The 21795-nt window shown below is 49.4% G+C and overlaps 1 protein-coding gene across 5 annotated transcripts in view; it reads right to left on the bottom strand.

Moving 5' to 3' along the window:
- Window positions 1-351: 351 nt before the first annotated feature.
- The window catches only part of Cfap99 (cilia and flagella associated protein 99), a 47351-nt gene continuing 25907 nt past the window's right edge, over window positions 352-21795 (bottom strand). For 4 of the 5 annotated variants that reach the window (XM_040292800.2, XM_040292801.2, XM_040292798.2 and 1 more), the window contains exons 7-15: window positions 21503-21583; window positions 21277-21351; window positions 20198-20263; window positions 19874-19962; window positions 14203-14407; window positions 5795-5936; window positions 5399-5550; window positions 4634-4839; window positions 352-2767 (exon numbers count right to left, since the gene is read on the bottom strand). In XM_040292800.2, coding sequence (XP_040148734.2) covers window positions 2398-2767; window positions 4634-4839; window positions 5399-5550; window positions 5795-5936; window positions 14203-14407; window positions 19874-19962; window positions 20198-20263; window positions 21277-21351; window positions 21503-21583 — 1386 coding nt within the window. In that variant the 3' untranslated portion in view covers window positions 352-2397. The remainder of the gene's footprint in view (window positions 2768-4633; window positions 4840-5398; window positions 5551-5794; window positions 5937-14202; window positions 14408-19873; window positions 19963-20197; window positions 20264-21276; window positions 21352-21502; window positions 21584-21795) is intronic. The other variant, XM_040292802.2, reaches the window with a different exon arrangement.

The following is a 21795-nucleotide window of genomic DNA, read 5'->3' as shown; positions in this document are numbered from 1 at the left end:
AATGGATTTAAAATCAAGACAAACAAAACCACTCATCTTGTCCTTGTTGTCCTAAAACACCCAGATCAGCTACTGAATCTCTGTATGTTCAAATCTCTGTAGGTTCAAAAGAACCTTATTGTGTTTTTTGGCTAGCCTGCATTCAGGCAAAAGCTCAGCTCTCTGGGTGGTTCAGCTAAGAAAGGTCCAGAAAGAGCATTGGAAGCAACAGCTGGATCTTATGTCCCTCTAGGTGGTCCCCTGTCTTGGGAAACTTGAATCTCAAAGGACCCATGCAGGGAGAGGGAGGCAGGAGTCCCCACTGTGATGGTTCAGGGAGCTGTTGCTTTGAAACAAGCCACCAAAGCCCAATATTTTAAACAACAGGTGTTTATTGTTGCTCAGTTGGGAGTGTAGAATTCTGGTCCTGGCCGCCCTCACATGTGGGAGATGGGGTGGGAGTGTCTGCTGCTTGCAGAATGATCTAGAATGGACTCAGGACAACTGGCTCTCCTTCACAAGTTTCAGCTGTCTTATCCCAAAAGGCCACCCAGGGTCACTGGGGCCTGGTAGGCTTCTAAGTGAACAAGTGGAACCTCCAAGACCATTTTAGTTCCAGGCTCTGAGCTGGCACAAGGCTACTTATGCTGCATTCTTTTGGTCCAAGTGAGTCTCCAATCCAAACTAGGTTCAGAGATTGAGAAATATAGACTTCACCTCTTGATGGGAATGGTAAAGTCACAAGGCAAGGAGTTATGGATACAGATAGACATTCTGCCACAGTTTTAGGGAATGACCCTAGGCCTACACCCACTCATGTAGATGGAGCAGTTTCCCACAAGCTAGCTCTTAGAACAGGACTGGAGAGGGGACCTAGTTGACTCCCAATCAACATTGTTGCCAAGAGCATCAATTTATGTTGGGGACCTTGCTGACTGCCAATCAACATTGTTGCCAAGAGCATCCACAGTGTTGGTCTGCCATATCTCTGCTCTGCCCAGAGGCAAGCCTAATAGGTGAAGGTGAAGGACAGTTTCCTCCCTTGCCACAGCCTTGCTGCGGGCAACCATACAGACTTGCCCCCATTGCAGAAGGCTGGCTTAACAGGAACTCCTTCAAGCCTGGAGACATATTCAACATTCCTGAAACAAACTGCTACCAGCTTGGAGATAGAACTCCTGCATCAGGCGTGTCCTGAAGTCCATCTGCCTTTGGCTTGCCACTTAGGGGAGCTGATAAATCCTTTTGAATCCTTCAGAGCTCCTGAAAGTCTGTCTGGACTAATTATCAGGGTATTCCCTCAATATCAAATGAAATGGATTTGAATAGCACAACACAGGATATAAAGAGATTTTTTTTCATTAAATGAAATTTAATCTATTCTCAGCTCTGATTCAACAGGGAGATGGGAATTTCTCTTTACCAACCTGGGTTGTGGGAAAGTTCTGGAGTTCTAATACAATTCAGAATATTGCAGTAGGACTCTGACCCTTAAATCTGTTCTTGTCACTGCTCATGTGTGCTTTCCTGATCTGAAAGTGCTCAGAGGCCCAGCCTCCACTGCTGAGGTACCAGTTCTGCAGGTCAAAGGAGAAGGGGAAGTATGTCCCTCTCCTGAATATTTATCCATCTGAGAGTTTCTAGCCCCTCCCTTACTGCACCCCACCGCAGGGACTGTCTACATTCTATCCTTTTAGTGAGCAGCAGCATGATGTGCTCTGTTCTAGAGGGCCAGGAGGCTCTTACTCCACAGGCCTGTTCTCAAGGTCACCCCTTCTCCAGCCAACAAATCAGTCTTGGTCCCTGCACTGGACCACCTGTTTTCCAGTGGTCCCAACCTTGTTGATTCCGGGCTCCTTCAGTACTCTGTAAAGTCACCCATGCTTAGCTCTGTGTCTGGCTCTCTGGACAGGTCACCTCTCTGAGCACCAATGGTCTCATCAATGAAATGAGAATGGGCCAGAGTTTCTATGTGTCCAAAATCGCAGATTACATGATAAGGCATGGGAAGGGCCAGAATGGTACCACAGCACAACTGCACACAGGATCTTAGGTTCTCAAGTGAAGCCACTGGGTCTGGATAGCGGGTGGGGACTCCAGTGCTGATGATGTTCTGGAGCTGGGAGCGGGATAAAGGGGTCCTTGGGAATGATGACTTGCTGGGCCCTGAGGAAGGGCTAGGGTCTGGGCCCGAGGTCCAATTCAGCATATTAAAATGCAGGTGGGAAGTTAAATTTGAATTCCAAATAAAGAACGGATACTGGTTTTCTTTCACATAGTGACTGAGCGGCCTGCCTTTTCTATCAAAGCACCGCTCGCGCAGATGCGGGCTGGGGAACACAGGGCTGGGCGCGGTCGCGGGCAGCACGCGGCGGCGAGGGGGGGGGGGTATAGCGGCCCAGGCGCAGGGCGCGCGGCTCAGGCAGCCTCCAGGCGGCGCGCCGGTGCGATCGCCGAATCCCGGCGTTGCAGGGCCCGCAGCCTACGCTCGCGGCTCCTCTCCAGCTGCAGCCAGTGCTGCGCTTCCAGCTGCGCCTGCGGGCGGGGGGCTGTGTTGGCATGAGCAGGGCACGCCAGGGCGGCGGCCGAGACCAAGCTGGAGCTCACCTTGGCTCCCCGAAAGCTCACCCGTGACTGGCGGCGCTCAGTCCGCGGCGCCGGCAGGTGCAGCGAGGCCGCCTGCCGGCGGCGCTCCGCCACCCTCTCCTGGATCCTGCGCTGCAGCTCCAGCACGCGCTCGTCTTGGGAGGCCGCGCCCGTAACCGCCTGGGCTTTCTTCTGCTCCCACCTGGCCAGGGACAGATTGGGTTTAGGAGTGGCGGTCTGAAACCCGGCACCGCCCGGGGCAGGGTCACCTTGCGCAGGGTTGGCCTGGAGTCCTGCCAGCATCGCTGCCCGTATGTTTCTTTTTTAAAAAAAATATTACATTCATCCGGGAGTGGTGTAATACTAGCGACACGGGAGACTGAGACAGTTCGATCACAAATTCAAGGCCAGACTCAGCAACTTGGTCTCAAAATAAAAAAAGGGGAGCTGGATTTAGCTCAATTGGTAGAGTGCTTGCCTTGAATGATGCACAAGGCCCTGGGTTTAATCCCCAGAACCAACAAAAACAAATAAAATAAAAAAGTCTAGGGATGTAGCACAGTGGTAAAGCGCCTCCAGGTTCAATCCCCTGGAGTTTGGAGGGAGGGTTAGTATGTGAAAGCCCCTTTTATCTCACTCTCTTCTTGACTCTCTTGTGCCTAGAGGTCCTTGTGCTTAGAGGTGACTACTGCTAATTTCTGTGGTGTGTGTCCTTGCACACTGTCTCCACACATAGGCAATTTCCCTGTCTCATCAGTAGGTCTTGTTCCCTGCCAGAGTTGACAGTAACTGCACATCACAGTGTACTGCATGTGTGGGTTCTCACTCCTATGTCTACACTCCCTGTTGATTGTCCTGTCCCCCCCCACACACACACAGAAAAATGCTCCTGCTGAATTACTGCTGTTGGGGCTGGTTGCACACATGGGGTAGGGCTCCAGAAACTTGTTATCCAGAGTAGGGCCCTTGGAGACACTCTAACAACTGCTTTTGGGGTCAGCTGGGACCAGGTCAGCAGCTGGGAAGTGGTGAAGTTTCCAGGATGTGTACCACTGTGGGACCTGCTGTGGCCTGCAGCCCTCCCTGAGCAGTCCCTAGTTGCATGTGCTTTATCTGAATTGCAGCCAGAGCAGCAAGTGGCTCAGAGAACCAAGGGTGATGGATTTCTCCCAGTGACAATGAATTACTCTTTTCTCCATCAGACCTGTCTTCACACACCACCCCATTCCCACTCTGGGGCCCAGTGTGCTCTGCTGTAATAGTGAGGATATTGAGGCATGGGGGACCAAGCCAAGATTCAAAGGCTAGCATGACCCTGGTTAGAATGGGGAGATACCTACCTGTGCCTGTCTGGGTTGCCAAGTGACAAGCGCATGGGGCTGGAAAAAGTCATCATAGTGTCCCCAGAAGCAAAAAGCAAAAAGGTGTGTGTGTGTGTGTGTGTGTGTGTGTGTATGTGTGTGTGTGGTGCGTGGGAGTGCACGCAAGCACATATACATGCACATTCATATGCTGTGTTTGATCCAGACCCTGGTGTAAAAAAAAAAAATTTACAGCAAACAATCTTTAAAAGGTTTTAGTAGTCTTGGGATACCTGGAAAAATGTGAATACAGAGGGGTCATTTAAAAGATGTTGGGAATTTTTTGTTACCTTTCCTGGTTGTGCCAGTGCTTTGGTTTTGTAGAACACTCTTCTTTTTTTAGAAGATGCATACTACATTTTTCAGGAATGAAGCATCTGATTGATGCCTGCAACTACTTCCAAATGGCTGTGCAGACAAATAAATAGCTAGCTGGTTAGATGAAATATGGCAGAAGGTTGTGCACATGGCCTAGGTACAAAGTGGTTGTATTTAGGTCATGGGCATGGAAGCCATCACCGCATGATCCCCACCATTTCTGTAGACCTGAGAATCATCCACTAAACTAGGAGATGTGGAGGGATTTCCTGCAAGGGGCCTGCCTAGCAGGAGGGTGGAGACTGCTTCAAGGAGACCCACTCTGGGGAATAATTGGCTTGCTGTTCCTTGCGCACCTGGAGGCACCCTTCTGGGTTTCAGGTACTTACCTCATAGCCGCAGTTTTCCCCATGGCCTTGCGGCACAGTGAGATCTGCTCCAATGTGTTCAGTAGCTCCTGGCTCTTGGTACGCTTGTCCTGGATGATTTGATCTCGCTTCTCCTCCTCCTCACGCCTCTGGGTGTCTCTGAGCAGGGCCAGTCGCTCTCGAAGCTCCACAACAGACATCTCCCCCTCCACACCATACCCGGGGATCTGCCAGATGGCAGGGGAGGCTCCAAGCTGGCAGCTATGCAGCCTGCCCCCTGCCCTGCCTGCCTTCCTTCTGTTTCCATTCTGCCTCTGCAACATGCTTCTAGCTTCTCCAGCTGGAGCCCACTCTGTAGCCCACACTGGCTGGATACCCTAGCAGGTGCCCCTTACCCCATGGGGCCAGACTCCAAAGCCAGCTCTCATGGTACCTCCTGTGCTGCCTCTCATCCCATGAAACTAGCTCCTTCCTGATTTCTCACACGTTTCCAAGAAACTGTCCTCATAGCCTCCGGATCTATCCAGTCCCAGCCATCTGCACACCTTGCTCTCCCTGCATTGCCCTTCCCACATGCCTCAGGGGTTGCAGGGGTCCAGTCTGGTGTCTGTCTTACCAGCAGGTCCAGGCCTACAGCACCCTGAGTGCTGCTGAGTCCACTGCTGGTGGTGCCCCCACTCCATGAATTTGGGGATGGGCAAGATCTGGCTTGGTGGGAATTCTGGACTTGCTGTTCCCAGCACAGAGATTCACGCAGGGTATGAGTTCTGGGGGCTGTGTCCTCACCTGGGTCAGGTCCACCAGCTTGCCCTTGCATGTGGGCTGTGTCTCCAGTGCACGCAGCTGCGAGATGAGTTCACAGCGACGCCTCTGCTCCTCCCTGGCTGCCTCTGAACTTCGCTGCAGCATCTCCCGGCTCTCCTCCATTACCTCCTGAACTTGGGGACCAAGCAGAGTGCTGAGGGCATCCAAGAGTGCCTGGATGGCACTGGACAGAATCCACCTCCCCCTGGGAATTTCAGGTTCAGTTTCTGACCAAGTGAGTCATCCTGGGAGGATCTGTCCAGTCCCAGCCCACCCTCCAGTGACCACAGCAGCTCACTCAGCAGGATGCTGGCCTAGGACCCAAGCAGGGAAGAATGGAGCCGAGCAGACCTCCAGGAACCTGGCTCCTTGCCATACCTATCTGCCGTCGGCCCTTCACAAGCTTCATCTGAGCCACTTTGACATTCTTCTGTGCCTCTGTCACTTGTTCCACCAGCTCCTTCATGGACTTGGCCTCTCTGAGCCTCCTCTCGGCACACTGCAGCATCAGCTCAGCTGTCTGCTCAGAGGACTCATCATTGTCAGAGCCCAGCCAGGCTCTCCTCCCATCCTGACCCAGGCCTGCCCTGACACCCCAGGGCTGGCAGTTTCTGGGGGGTCCTCTTAAGGTTGGAGAAGTCCCCCTGACATCTTCCTCCCTCCCTGTGTGATCCTGGGGCTGAATTTGTTAAGCCACCTGGTCTGGGCTGCCCTGGAGTCAGAGTGCATATGGTAATGTAAAATAAATGCTCAGAATGGAGACAGCAGGGTGGGGAGGATATAGAACCTTTGCAGCTTTTCTGTAAATCTTAGGTCTGTCCTAAAGTGAAAGGTTTATTTAAAAAAAAATTACTGTAGAGGGGCTCAGCCTTCGGGTTCAATCCCCTGGGACCAAAAAAGAAAAAGGAATTAGAAAATAATTTTGTTGTTATTGTGGGTATTGAACCCAGGACCTTGCACACGTTATGCACATGCTCCACTGCTAGCCTGCACCCCCAGAACCACTTTTGAAATTTTGTAATATGTCAGAGAAATGCTTATGTGGAAGTAGGAGATGAAGAGAAAAAGTGGCTTCTCTCAAAGAGGTAGAGAGGGACCAAAGGTGCCTGGTTCTGTGGCTCCCCAGCTTGGCCACACTGTCAGGGACGGGCAACCAAAGGCTGGAGATCACTCCACAGCAGGGAGACAGCAAGAGCTTCGTGTGGGAGTAAGAAAGAGGAGATTTCTGGCCAAGCAGTGCTTCTCACCTGTTATAAATGCACATAGAATTGGGAAGTGGCTCACATCCTTGGAGAAGACACTAACTTGGGGGCAAAACTTCCTGGATGTTCAGTTCTATCTCCCTTAGCCTTGACCAGCTGTGTGACGACCTCAGGTAAATTCTGGGTCTTCCTGGGCTTCAGTTTCTTCCTTCCTTCCTTCCTTCCTTCCTTCCTTCCTTCCTTCCTTCCTTCCTTCCTTCCTTCCTCCCTCCCTCCCTCCCCCCTTCCTTCCTTCCTTCCTTCCTTCCTTCCTTCTTAATGGTGCAGAGAGATAAGCATTCTACCAACTAAGCTATATTCCCAGCCTTCAGTTTTTTTTAATTAAAATTTTTGTTTTAAAAATGTTGGGAGTTTTCAGTGTCTTTGCTGGGAAATCAGAGGCCGTATCCCTTCCTCAGCTGCATGGAGCACAGCACACAGAATGAGGCAAGGGCTCACTGCCCTCTCAGTGGCAGCATGGGCATCAGTACAGCGTCAGGGAGAAGAAAGGAGAGCACAGGGCAGGGGCCATAAATGTGCAGCCACCTGGCCAGGCTGGCAGTGAGGTTGAGGTCACCACAGATGAGTTAGCGAGAGCCACAGCTGGCCCAAGCCAGGATCGATGCCTGGTTGCATCTGAAGGAAGCCCTAAACCACCTTCTGCCTGGAGTTGCTCAGAGGCCAGCAGCCTGCCGTGCGTCCCCGGTCCCTGTCTGGAGGTCCATCAGGTCCCGCAGACCTCATCCTGCTATCACAGAGTGCCACTGCGCTAGGGCTGCACGTGGAGCTGGCCCCACATGTTCAAGCCCCTGTAGTGGCAGAGCACTTGTCTAGTGCACACAAGGCCGGCGCTTGGATTCCCAGCTCCAAAAACAAAGCAAGACAAAACAAAACCAGAACATGCTGGACAGGATTTACGTGACCAGAGCCAAGTGGAAAAGTGCCGCAAGTGCTGCCAAACTAAATGGGCTAATGCTTGGTAAAATGTGTCTACACAATAGTCCCCATGACAACTGGCCTGCAAAGGCTCTTCCCCAGTGGACCTGCTGTTGACACTGGCACAGGCGCTCTGCATTCAACCCACTGTGCCAGTGGGTTAAAAAGCTTTATTCAACATGACTGATTATTCTCATTGTTAAGGAGTTAAGGATGACAGAAGCCATGTTGGGGTCTCCTGATCACAGTGCTCCTGCCCCACAAAGCCTCTCACCAGACTGCACCTTTCTTGCTCCCAGCTCTGGCTTCAAGGGCCCTGCTTTGATGGGCTATGTCCTTCCAGGTGGCCCTCATAAGGCAACTTAGGAGGTTCTTCAGGTCCTTCTCTGGTCTGGACAAGGAGAGTGCCTGGCTGCTGCTGCAGTGCTGCCCTCCTGCCCCTGCACCACCTCTCGGCTTCCACATAGGTCTAGGCTCCTCTCTGTGGCTTTCAAACTCCAGGGAATATCACAGGGATTAACCTCAGGAGAGCAAGGGTGAATTGACAGGAAGAAATTACTGGGCTAAGGATGTGAGGATGCATAATTCTAAATATGCATGCACCAAACAACAGAGCTACAAAATATGTGAAGTAAATGAGCACTTGCCTAGCATGCATGAGGCCCTGGGTTCTATCCCTGGTATAAAAAAAAAATAGAGAGAGAAAGAGAGAAATGATCAAAATGATGCACTAGGGAGGGGAAAATACAATCATATGTGCAGCTGCTGAAAAAGCTATTCTTAAAACTCAACACTGGGGACTTCTGGGAAGATGGAGGGCACTTTTACCTGACTCTCTCATTAGAGACACCAGCACCCCTGGCTGCTGTCTCTAATATAAACATAGGAAGACTCTGAAGGCAGACTGCCCAGGAGCTGCAGGCCTGAAACCTCACAGAGTGTGAGTTCTCTGGGTTTTCTGGTGCCAGTGGAGCTGTCAACATAGTAATGCCAATAGGTGTAAACTAAAAAATCCCACCGACGTCTGCCGCTTTCTCTAGCCAAAAGACCAGGAAAAGGGCAGCCTGCAAGGACAGGATAACTCTACAACCTAACCTCCAACTCCAGGAGGACTGCATAGAATGCTGTGTGGTCCACCTCATCCCCATCAGAGAAGACTGAGAGGGAGCCTGGGCTGGACACTCACCAGGCTGAGCTAAGGTGCACCAGCCGCAAGGTGGTAGCAGAGAAGCCTGCACAGAGACCTGGGGGCTCCATGGAACTTGGACTTCCACCCACCCTTGGTGTGAACAGAGCCTCTCCCCCACTACCTGGGGTGGCTAAAGGTGCTTTAGACAAAAAGAGTGATTAAAAGAGAGCTCTTGTTACATCAGGAAGTAAGAATGTCGGGAGCAAACACAGGTACATACAGAGACTTCCTTCTTTCCTGCCTTCTTAATTACGTCTGTGGTTGAAGCAAAAATCATAATGCTGTCTGATGTGACTCTAAATGTATGGAAAAAAAATATTTCCAACAATTCTATAAAAAGGGGAGGGCAAGGGGTGTAACATGACACCACGTGTAGACTATGTCCTGTGCTGCTGTATTTTGGGTCTGGAGTGTCCCCAGGGCCATGTGTTGAAGAGTGGGCCCCCAGCCTGTGGTATCACTGGGAGACTGTGGAACCTTCAGGAGGAGGGGCCTGGTGGCAGGAAGTCAGGTCATTAGATACATGCCCTCAAAGGGGAAAATGGGACCCTAGTTCCTTCTCTTTTTCTATCTTTTATTTCTCAGCCCCCATGAGATGAGCAGCTTTGGTCTACACCTCATGGCACACTCCTACTGTGATGTGCAACCTTGCCACAGGCTCCAAAGTAATGGAGCCAACCAACCATGGACTGAAACCTCCAAAACTGTGAGGCAAATAAAACCTTTCTTCCTTTTAAGTAATTACAGATATTTTGTTGCAGTAACAGAAAGCTGATCAAGACATGAATATATAATGCACTATCTTGAGAAACAATAAAAAAGTAAAGAGATGTACTATAATTATATAAACACCGTAACTAAATCAAAATGGAATTCTGAAAAAAAATTGCCATTGAAAGGCAACAAAAACAGAAAAACAAACAAAAAGTAGAATAAACAAAACAAAAAGTGGCAGGCTTAAACCTAGCAAAATAACTAATTACATGTAACTGGTGAATATATATCAATTAATAGCAGCAATTAGCAGATTAAAAAACAAGAATCTTCAAATATAATCACATAGACAGATTGAAAGTAAAAAGGATAGAAAATATATATCATGCACACATTAACCATTAAGTAGAGCTTTAATATCAGATAAATAGATGTCAGAGCAAAGAAAATTGCTGGAGACAGAGAGGGTTATTAGATAATAATAAAAGGGTCAAGACCAGGAAGACACCAATTCTAAATAGGCATGCACCAAACAACAGAGCTACAAAATATGTGAAGCAAAATCCAATAGAGCAGAAAGAAGAAGAGATAATTTCACAGTCACAACTGGAGATTGTAACACTTCTCCTCAACAACTGATAGAACAACTAGACAGAAAGTCAGCAGATGCACAGAAAAATTCACTATTGTTATGGTTTAGATATTAGGTGTCCCCCAAAAGTTCATGTGTGAAACAATGCAAGAAATTTAGAGGTGAAATGATTGAGTTACAAAGACTTAACCCAAACAGTGAATTAATCCCCCAATAGAAATTAACTGGGTGGTAATAGTAGGTGGTAAGGTGTGGTGGGAGAAAGCAATCATTGGGGGTGTGCCTTTGGGGTATATGTTTTTTTCTGTGAAGAGCAGAGCTCTGTCTCTGTGTCCTGGTGTGAGGTCCTGAGCTTCTTTCCTCCACCAATTCTTCCGCCATGATGTTCTGCTTTCACTATGCACCTCATTCCACAGCCCTGAGGAATGAAGCTGGCCGTCTATGGAACTGAGTCCTCTGAAATTGTTAGCCCCAAAATGAACTTTTCCTTCTATGATTTTCTTGTCCCTGCAGTGAAAAAGCTGACTAAAACAAGTGCTAACCAGCAGGAGCCAGTCAATGTCCATGAACTATCCAATGACAGCAAGCAGAGTATGTGTTCTTTTGAAGTGTTTCACATAAAACATGGCAAGATAGACAACATCCTGCTTTGCGTGGTGACACACGCCCATAATCTCAGGAACTGGTGTAGGAGGATCACAAGTTTGAGGCCAGCCACAGAAACTTTAGCAAAATTCTGCCTAAAAACAAAAATGAAAAAGACTGGGAATGTAGCTCAGTGGCTCAGTGATTGACTGCTCCTGGGTTTAATCCCCAGTATAGGGGTGAGGAGGGGAAGGAAAGGAAATCAATAATAGAAAGATGCAGGAAAGGGGCTGAGGCTGGGGCTCAGCATAGAGCACTCGCCTGGCACATGGGAGGCCCTGGGTTTGATTCTCAGCACCACATAAAAATAAATAAATAAAATAGAGGTATTGTGTCCAACTACAATTATAAAAAAAATTTAAAAAAAGAAAGACAACAGGAAAATCTCCAAATGTTTGGAATCCATACAATACACATTTCACTTCTAAATAATTCATGGAGGAAATCTCAAGTGAAATGGAAAAAAATGTGTCAAAGCGAATGAACATAAAATAAAATACATTAAAGGGGCTGGGGACGTGGCTCAAGAGGTAGCGTGCTCGCCTGGCATGTATGCGGCCCGGGTTCGATCCTCAGCACCACATACAAACAATGATATTGTGTCTGCCGAAAACTAAAAAATAAATATTAAAAATTCTGTCTCGGGCTGGGGATGTAGCTCAAGCAGTAGTGCGCTCGCCTGGCATGTGTGCGGCCCGGGTTCAAGCCTCAGCACCACATACAAAGATGTTCATACAAACAAAGATGTTGTGTCCGCCGAGAAATAAAAAATAAATATTAAATAAATAAATAAATAAATAAAATACATTAAAATTAGCAAGAAATAGCTAAATCAGTAAATCAAAGATGATGCATATCACCAAGTGCTTGCAATAGAAAGGCAGAGAATTCTCAAATCAGTAACCTAATCTCCCATCTCAAGAGCCTAGAAGAAGAACAAAATAAGCAAACAGAGGGAAGTGAAGATCAGAAACCAATTTAAAACAGCAAAACAATAGAGAAAATCATCAAAACAAAAAGCCAACTCTTTGGAAGGATGAGTAAAATTGAAAATCTCTAAACAAGAATTGCAGATCAAAAGCAAAAAGTTCCAAATTGGAAATACCAGGAACAAAACAAGTTTTATCATTACAGCCCCTACAATAATAGAATATCACACACAACTTCTACACACATAAATTTGACTTTGTCAAATGGATTGATTCTTCAAAATATGCAAACTGTCACAGCTTACCTAATATGAAGTAGATTGTTTGAATAGTCCTACACCCATTTGTCATCTTAAAACTTCCAAAAAAAGCAATCCCCCACTAGGGGTTAAGCTCAATGGAGGAATGCAATGTTTAGCATTAGAAAGGTCCTGGCTTTGATCTCCAGTACAAATAAATAAGTAAATAAAATAAACTTAAAGGAAAGCAAAAGCCAATCTTCACTTTTTTTTTTTTTTTTGGTACCAGGGATTGAACCCAGGGGTACTTAACCACTGAGCCACATCCCCAGCCCTTTCTAATATTCTATTTAGAGACAGGACCTCACTAAATTGCTGAGGCTGGCTTTGAACTCTGGTTTGCATGTAGAAAAATTAATTTAGGAGTGCTATAACTGCTATTAATGTTGGTAAAGTAATGTTATTATTTGATATGAGTTCTTTAATGATAATTCACCTTGGGGTGAACCCAGTTGGGGTGGAAGTCCTCCTAGTGATATTAATATACTGAGAGTTGTCAAAGTTAGAAGGGGGAGTTTCTCTCATATATTTGAGAGGGATAGGGTGGTAGTTTTTTTGTTATAGTGAAATAATATAAATATGTTAATTGTGAGTATAATGTAAACAATTAGACTTAACATAGTTAAAGTAGGATTAAATGTAATAATTGCTATTATTCAGTTTATATGTGCAATTGATGAGTATGCTAGATTTTTTTTTTATTTTCTAGTTGTAGTTGGACACAATACTTTTTATTTCACTTATTATTTTTACGTGGTGCTGAGGATTGAACCCGAGGTGAGTGCTCTACAGTTGAGCCTCAACCCAGCCCCTTGCTAGAATTTTTTATAGTTGAGTTTAATTAAGTCCTCCTCAGTCTCCTAACATGATGGATAAAATCGCCATAGATAATATTAAAGGAGAATTAATAGGTGGTGCAATTTGGTATACAATGGAGACTGGAGCGAGTTTTTGTCATGTTAGTAAAATTAGTCTTGATATAAGCGGAATTCCTTGAATAACTTCTGGAATTCAAAGGTGAAATAGGGCTAGTCCTATTTTTATTGATAAAACGATAGTAAATATAAATAATGAGATTTGTTTACATGAGTTGGTTAATGGGATCCTCCTGCCTTAGTCTCCCCAGCTGCTGGGATTATAGGTGTGCACTACTAGGTCTGGCTTAGAAAAAGCGAATCTTTTTTTTTTTTTTTTTTTTTTTTAAAGAGAGAGTGAGAGAGGAGAGAGAGAGAGAGAATTTTTAATATTTATTTTTTAGTTCTTGGAGGACACAACATCTTTGTTGGTATGTGGTGCTGAAGATCGAACCCGGGCCGCACGCATGCCAGGCGAACGCGCTACCGCTTGAGCCACATCCCCAGCCCAAGAAAAAGCGAATCTTAAAATTGAATGCAAACAGTTAAAAATGGGTCTAACGAAAGAAGTAATTTGGGGCTGGGGTTGTAGCTGAATGGTAAGAACTTGCCTACCATGTATGATGTACTGGGTTTGATCCTCAGCATCACATAAAAAATAAATAAATAAAATAAAGGTATTGTGTCCAACTATAACTAAAAATATTTTTTTAAAAAAGAGGTAATTTGGGTGATCTTGTTGAGCGTGTCCTCTGACCTCAGGGACTCAGTGGGACACATCTGAGGAGAGACATGGCTACAGATTGGACCTATGAGGCCAGTGGGGGCCCTCCTTGGGCACATCTGGGAGACACTGGTAGGCACAAGCACACAGGGGATGCAGGTTGGGAGCATTCACCTAGATAGTCTGTCCTTGGTGGAGAAAGAGCCAGGACTGGCACATCAGGTCTTCTAAAGTGGTAACCTGGACACCCACAAGTCCCCTCCCCCCGCAGAGCAAACATGTTACATGCAAAGGTGTCCACCACTAGAAGGTTTTGGCAGAATCTCAGGGCTTCCCCTGGAAACCCAAGGATCCATAGATCAAATCTCCCTGCCGATGGGAGTGGGAGGCAGCCTAGAGCAGAATGGCCTGATAGTCCTCTCAGCCCTGGTGACATGAAACTCCTGAAACTTGCCTACTGGGGAAGGTACAGAAAAACCATGTCCATCCTACGGGTCTTGGAAAGAAATGACCTAGGATTAGCCTGGGAGCCAATGGCACAGGAACTGCCAGGCTGCAGCAATAGCACAGGCCTTCAGCTCTCTGCCCACCATGGCCCATGGCTCCTGAGGTCACACAGCTCAGCTGCCCCGTGATCCCAGCTGCTCATATGTGGCACATCACCTCCTCTTTCTTCTGGTCTGCCTTCTGCTTGTTTTCCTGTATGAGGTTCTGCCGGGCCAGAATGGCCTCCTCATGGCTGAGCTTCCCCTGTAGCCGCCGGCACTCGCCTGCAGCCAGCTGCTCCTCCTGGTCCTTTGCTTGCATCTTCTTCTGCCACTCAAGGAACTCAGAGAAGTCCCCAGCTCCATCCACAAGCTTATCAACCCTGGGGACAGAGGGACCAAGGATCAGGTCTACCAGGAGGCCACAGGTTCCCTGGAAGGTAGTGGTCCTCATAGGCAGGGGCTGCTACCTACCCCCACACCCAGACACATCACCAACCTACCTACCTAGCATATGTCACTACCTAGCACATACCACCCCTTCATCCACTTGTTTGCTATTATGGTTTGAATTTTTAATGTGCCCCCAAAAGCTCATGTGTTAGGCAATGCAGGAATGTTCAGTGGTGAAATTATGAGACTTTTAATCTCATCTGTGGATTAATCCATTTGATGGGTTAATAATTTAAATGGATTACTGAGTGGTAAATGTGTCGCCAGGTGGGGCTTGGCTGAAGGAACTAGGTTACTGAGGGCATGGCCTGGACAACATCTTCCTCCCTCCCTCCCCCACCTCACTGCTTTCTAGCTGCCATGAGATGAACAGCCTTCCTCAACCTGCCCTTCCACCATGATGTCTGCCTCACCTTGAGTCCAGAGCACTGGAGTTGGACAACCACGGACTGAATCTTGGAAATTGTGAGCCCAAAATAAACTCAGTGCCTCATACACGCTAGGCAAGCGCTCTGCCACTGAGCCCCAGCCCCAGCCCCCAACCTGGGCTGGCTTAAGTCCTTGTATTAGGTAGACAGTTTAGCCATGAGCAGGTGGGTAGGGAGGACAGTCAACTGCAATAGCTTACAGGGGGACCTCAGACATGTGCACCCAAGAGTCCACAGGCCATAGGACGAGGGTAATAAAAACTTCACAAAGCAGACAAGCAACCAGAAAATGGGAACTAGTATGCCAATCCTCCACAGGTACACTTAATTATAACCCTTCAGGGAACTATTATTTCAAGACCATGTCACACCTGTCCCTTGTGACCAGTCCTCAAACCCTCTCCTTGTAACCAAGTCATCAGGACCCTCACAAAGAAAAGTTGCTTAAGGCTCAACAGAGGGGTAATAAGCCACTTAGGGGAAAGAAAAACCAAAGCTAGAGCAAAGGGACCCAAATCCTTAAAAATCCTGGCTCTGCAAGGGCTAGTCCCTCCCGGGCAACCCCTTTGGTGCCTAAATGTCTGTACTCTTTTTTTTTTCTTTTTTTTTATACCAGGGATTGAACCCAGGGGTACTTAACCACTGAGCCACATCCCCAGCCCTTTTATTTTTACTTTGAGGTAGGGTCTATCAAGTTGCTTAGGGCCTCACCAAATTGCTGAGGCTGGCTTTGAACTTGCAATTCTTCTGCCTCAGCCTCCGAGTCACTGGGATTGCAGCTGTGCACCAGGGCACTGTATTCTTACTCTTTTATTTTTTTATTGTTATTTTTTTTAAAGAGAGAGTGAGAGAGGAGAGAGAGAGATATATAGAGAGAATTTTTAATATTTATTTTTTTAGTTCTCGGCGGACACAACATCTTTGTTGGTATGTGGTGCTGAGGATCGAACCCGGGCCGCACGCATGCCAGGCGAGCGTACTACCGCTTGAGCCACATCCCCAGCCCCCTATTCTTACTCTTTTAATAAACTCCTGCTGTCAATTTTGAGACTTATTTGATATTCTTCCTGAGATCATGGGAACTGGTGGCTGGGAATCCCTTACCCCTTTGGCTCTGTGGGTGGGTGCCTCTGCAGTGCTTTCACAGCCATTCACTGACCTTGTGCTTCTGGCCTCCTCCCAGCACCGACTTCCCAGGAGGTAGTACTCCCTGTAGCAGACCTCTAGCCTCCACCAGCCAAAAGACCCTAGGAGAACACCTCCGTCCTGCAGGAGAGACTTCCCTGCCTCGCTGTGGCCCACCTACCTGATGACCCCAGCCATGTACCTAGTGACAATACTGATTTATGACTCCTTTGCTCTGTTTGTTTCCTCTCCAACAGTGCAGCTTGTCATTCTGAATAACTTGAATCCTGGGCCTTTATAACTTGCATTTATTTCTCTTAAAGCAGAATTATTTTGTCAACACCCCCTATTGCTGGAACACTCCAGATAAAATAGTTTTGTAGACAAGGTAAATGCTTGGCTTTTTACCTGCCAAATGTGCCCACTGCCCAGATTGCGGTAAGAGTAGCAGTTAGGGGCTCCTTTTCAGGGACTCCTATGTGAACTTACTGCTGCAAAGCTGAGCTATACTCTATGGTAATGAGCTTGAGGTGATTAACAAAAGGATGGGGAAAGGCGATGGCTCCTCCCAGGAAGGCAGAACTTTCTGTTATTAAGAGCTGGGGCTGGGGCTCAGTGGCAGAGCACTGAGACTCCATGGTGTGCAGGACAGTAGTCCTCAGGCTGTGCCTGCCCTGGTGACTCCATGGTGTGTAGGACAGTAGTCCTCAGGGTGTTCCTGCCTTGGTGACTCCATGGTGTGCAGGACAGCAGTCCTCAGGCTGCGCCTGCCCTGGTGACTCCATGGTGTGCAGGACAGTAGTCCTCAGGCTGCGCCTGCCCTGGTGACTCCATGGTGTGCAGGACAGTAGTCCTCAGGCTGCGCCTGCCCTGAGTGACTCCATGGTGTGTAGGACAGCAGTCCTCAGGCTGCGCCTGCCCTGCTGACTCCATGGTGTGTAGGACAGCAGTCCTGAGGCTGGTACCTGCCCTGGTGACTCCATGGTGTGCAGGACAGCAGTCCTCAGGCTGCGCCTGCCATAGTGACTCCATGGTATATGGGACAGCAGTCCTCAGGCTGCACTTGCCCTGGTGACTCCTTGGTGTGTGAAACAGCAGTCCTCAGGCTGCACCTGCCCTGGTGACTCCATGGTGTGCAGGACAGCAGCTCTCAGGCTGCGTCTGCCCTGAGTGACTCCATGGTGTGTAGGACAGGATCCTCAGGCTGCACCTGCCCTGGTGACTCCATGGTGTATAGGACAGCAGTCCTCAGGCTGCGCCTGCCCTGAGTGACTCCATGGTGTATAGGACAGCAGTCCTCAGGCTGCGCCTGCCCTGGTGACTCCATGGTGTGCAGGACAGCAGCTCTCAAGCTGCGACTGCCCTGGTGACTCCATGGTGTGCAGGACAGTAGTCCTCAGGCTGCGCCTGCCCTGGTGACTCCATGGTGTGCAGGACAGTAGTCCTCAGGCTGCGCCTGCCCTGGTGACTCCATGGTGTGCAGGACAGTAGTCCTCAGGCTGCGCCTGCCCTGGTGACTCCATGGTGTGCAGGACAGTAGTCCTCAGGCTGCGCCTGCCCTGGTGACTCCATGGTGTGCAGGACAGTAGTCCTCAGGCTGCGCCTGCCCTGGTGACTCCATGGTGTGTAGAACAGCAGCTCTCAGGCTGTGCCTGTCCTGAATGACCTTATTTTGTAAAGTAGTGGTTTGCCACAAGCTACTCTATTTTGAGTACAGATGCCAAGGTGATGATCCCACAAGTTAACAACCTCCTCTTCCAGGCATCAGTATAAGGAACAAATTGATAAAAAGCACCTATTCAGGGGCTGGGGTTGTGGATCAGTGGTAGAGCACTCGCCTAGCATGCGCAAGGCACTGGGTTCGATCCTTAGGACCACATAAATGTAAAATAAAGATATTGTGTCCACCTAAAGCTAAAAAATAAATATTAAAAAAGCACCTATTCATGCCAAATTTTCTATGCAACACTGGAGAAATGCTGTCTCGGGTGGTAGCACCCAGAAGTGTTCCATAATGAAATAGAGATGGGGGCTGGGGATGTGGCTCAAGCGGTAGTGCGCTCGCCTGGCATGTGTGCGGCCCGGGTTCGATCCTCAGTACCACATACAAACAAAGATGTTGTGTCCACTGAAAACTAAAAAATAAATATTAAAATTCCCTATCTCTCTCAAAAAAAATTTTAAAAAAAGAAAAAGAAATAGAGATCGTTTATCCAGGGTCATACCCCGGTGCCCCCCAAGGAATCAGTGGGGGGTACTGTTAAATGGGCCTCTTTCCCTAAGGGCTGACTAGCCTGGGTGAGGGACTGCTGAGTCCCACAGTACCTCGTGGATAGCTCTTGGCTGGCTGAGCAGGAGCTGCCTGGTGGGTGGGTAGCAGTTCCAAGAGGAGGAACCAGGCGGGCAGCAGGTTTGGAAAGACACTGCTCTAACTGGAGACAGGGGAAGGAGTCCTTCGGTGGGTTGGACTGCAGTTGAAGAACTGGACAAAGGAGGGACTCCTGTTTAGGTCTTGGCTGGCTTGCAGGCAGTGGCCCAGGGCCTGGTCAGGCAGAAGGGCAATAGGACCTATCAATGGGACATCTAACTGGGGCATGGCCTATGGAACTCTGGGGAGCTCATTAGTGGGACACGACACATCAGAAGAGCTCCCTTGCAAGTCTGCACAGTGACACAATGACAAGCAGATGTCCCATGTGCTCAGCTTAGGTGGCCACCTGGGTCCACAAAATGAGAGGATGTGGGGAGCAGCAGCAGAGCAGACATGGCTGTCTAGCAGCCAGTCAGGGACCACTATAGGGACAGAGGGGGACACTCAGGCCATATCCACCTATCATCCCTAAAAATATGGTATGTGGAAAGGATAGAGAAACCTGAGGCCTCAAGCCCCACCTCGTCATTCCTTAAAATTGGCAGCATTTCCCTTTCTCCCTCGCCCTAACTTTTCTCAACAATCTTATTGCAAGGTCCAAGATGACCATAAGACCAGATGCACCATAAAAGCCAGATATTGGTGTCTCTGAGTAAACCAAGCAACTAAGGATCCAAATCCTCTACAAAGAGGGAATTCTTTAACACACACACACACACACACACACACACACACGATGAGTGAGAGATGCCAGACCCTAGCTCTTCACAGTAACCTGATAAAAGGCTGGCCCTTCCTTTGCTCAGGGCAGCCTGATGTCTTGCTCCCAGGACGGTCTCCCCTTTCCTGGACTGTACCCTGCTTCCCCAGTTAAACCTAGGCCTGGGTTCATGCTCCTTGCCTTAGCTTCCTTTCTACTGCTACTGGGTCATAAGTGCCCAAAGAACTGCTTTGTCTGCCAGCAAGAGGCAGACTGCGGGTGGCCCTGAGCCCTGGGTGGGTAGGGGTCTGCAGGTAGCTGTCTGGAGAGCTGAACCCAGGCAGGAAGGGACACTATGCTCACACTCATGTGAGTGGGCCTGAAGGAGTGTCCCACTGGGTTTTCTTCTGCCTAGGTGGATCTGGGATGAGGTTGGCGCACGATACTGCTTGACTGCACCAAGGTAAGAGTACCCCTGGGTTTTCTCTCTTGGTGATGCTGAGTAGCGTCAGAGCAGAACTGAGTTGGAGGACACCCAGCTGTGTCCACGATGGCAGCATTGCTTGCTTGGTGGGCACCACAAGTGTTGTAGTGTGAGAATGCAGGAGAAACCGAGTTTGCTTTTCCCTTCAACATCTTTAGTACCCCAGACCCCTTCTCCACTGAGCTGCCCAGCCACCAGGCCTCTCCTCCAGCCTCTGCTCTCAAGGGTGGCACAGAGCAAGACTGGCAGAGGGCCACAGGGAAGCCATAGTCCCCACCAGTCCTTCACCTCTGCAGCTCTTTTTCCACCTGCTTCTGGTACAAGGCCCCTTCTCGCAAGATGGCAGCAGTGTTCAACTTGATAGGGATATTGTCAGGCTGCAGGAGAGGGAGGAGCTAGCTGGGGGCACTCAGGGGCAGCCAGTGCCCTCCTATCGTGCCCTACCCACTTGCCCTTACTCAAGTACTTCCCTCTGCCTCTAGGGCAAGGCCATCCTCAGGGCCCCTGGGTCCCCCAGTTCCTACCCTCAGAGCTTACGGAGGCAGAACAGGTATTGGGAGGTATTGGGGGGTGGGTACCAGGGAGGCCTGACTGGCCAGGAGTGCCCCTTACCCTGTAGAAGGTCAGCTTTGAGGATTTTTGGATGTGGGTTGGGCACCCAAGCTTCTTCTTGGAGTCCTGGAGAAGTCAGGCAGGGGGATAGCCTGGCACCTGTTTCCTCTAAGTGCCCCCAGACCTCCTGGGTGGACGCTGGACCAGCATGCCTAGAAATCCCAACTCCAGTGTTCCCACCCTGGTCCCCAGGGCAGCATCTGGGGTCTTCGGAGGCACTGAACTGTCCAGGTGGGGGCAAGGTTCTCCTAGGTCTTCGGAGGCACTGAACTGTCCAGGTGGGGGCAAGGAAGATGCAGAGCCTGCTGGGCCTGGGGTCAGTGGTCCCAAGATGGGGCAACTGGGCCTTAGGGCTCAATGTCCTACTCTTTAGCTCCCCCAGGTGTGAGGTCTCACGGCCCCATGCCCTTTCCTGGGCAGCACCCTGAGTCTCTGTCACCTGCCCAACCTCCTCTGGTCCTGCTGATCCAGCTGGCAGGGGCATGATGAGCCACAGTGTGGGGGTAGAAGACTGTGGTTGCCCCTGGGTATGCTGCTGTGGGGACAAGGGGCCTGGGCCCGCCCTGCTGCTACGGAGGGATTGCCTGTGCTCCAGAATGTGTTCCTCCAGATGAAACTCTCTGTCTCCTGTCCCTTTGATTTTTTTCCCTAGCCACCATCCCTGGCTTGTCTTTTCGTGTAGAAGTGTGACATGCTCAGAGGCACCCAGAAGCCCAGAGATGGCAGCCAGGCTGTTTCCTCCCCTGTGCAACTTTCCTCCTGTGGCTCAGGATGGGTCCTATCCTGCCCACTCTGCGGGGCTCCAGGGTCACTCCTGCTGTTACTGGGAATCTGCCCATGGTGGGAAAAGGCTCAATTAGTGTGTCATCATGTTGGCATTTTGGCATTGAAAATAGAAAGGCTTGGTATACCCCAGCCTTTCTAAAATTTTATCTTGAGACAGGGTTTCGCTACATTGCCAAGGCTGGTCTTGGACTTGAGATCCTCACTGGGATGATAGATGTGGCCACCACACCTGGCAGAAGGAGCTTTCCTTGCTGTCATGCAGACTGGCCTAGGGTCTGAAGGGCCACTGTTACCTGCTCAGGCGGTGCCCTATGTGCCCTGGGCATGGCGCACCGCAGTTCCTCCACGTTCGCCCTCAGCAGCAGCTCCTGCCGAGACAGAACACAGCTCCTGCTCTGCCAGCTTCTACCACGCGTGCCTAGCCACCATCTCCCATCCTCCTCCTGCTTGTCCCACTTTCCCCCTCTCCTAACAGGTCCTGATGGGGCCTCTAGAGAGGCAGGGGACACGTGTGGCCACCTCGGCCTTCAGGCGGTTGTGCCTCTTGATGATCTGCAGCTGCTGTTGCTCCTTGGGCTCCTGGTAGGTACTCCGAGGGACCTGGTGGGGTGGTGGGAGGGAGAATCTTTGGTCAGTGCCTGTGATTTAGAGGGGTCTAGCAAAACCAGCATTTTGGCATTGAAAAGGATTTTGGCATTTGCATGTGACCAGAGGGTAGGCAAAGGGGTGGATGGTGCCAGTTATAGGATAGCGAATGGTGACCTGGGCCCCAAGAGAAGTGGGGCTGGAGCAGGACCTGCTGAGCCTTGCCT

This window comes from Ictidomys tridecemlineatus, chromosome 9, assembly GCF_052094955.1.
Source record: "Ictidomys tridecemlineatus isolate mIctTri1 chromosome 9, mIctTri1.hap1, whole genome shotgun sequence".
Taxonomy (NCBI): domain Eukaryota; kingdom Metazoa; phylum Chordata; class Mammalia; order Rodentia; family Sciuridae; genus Ictidomys; species Ictidomys tridecemlineatus.
The sequence above is the reverse complement of the archived record's forward strand: the minus strand, read 5'-3'. Positions and strand labels throughout refer to the sequence as shown.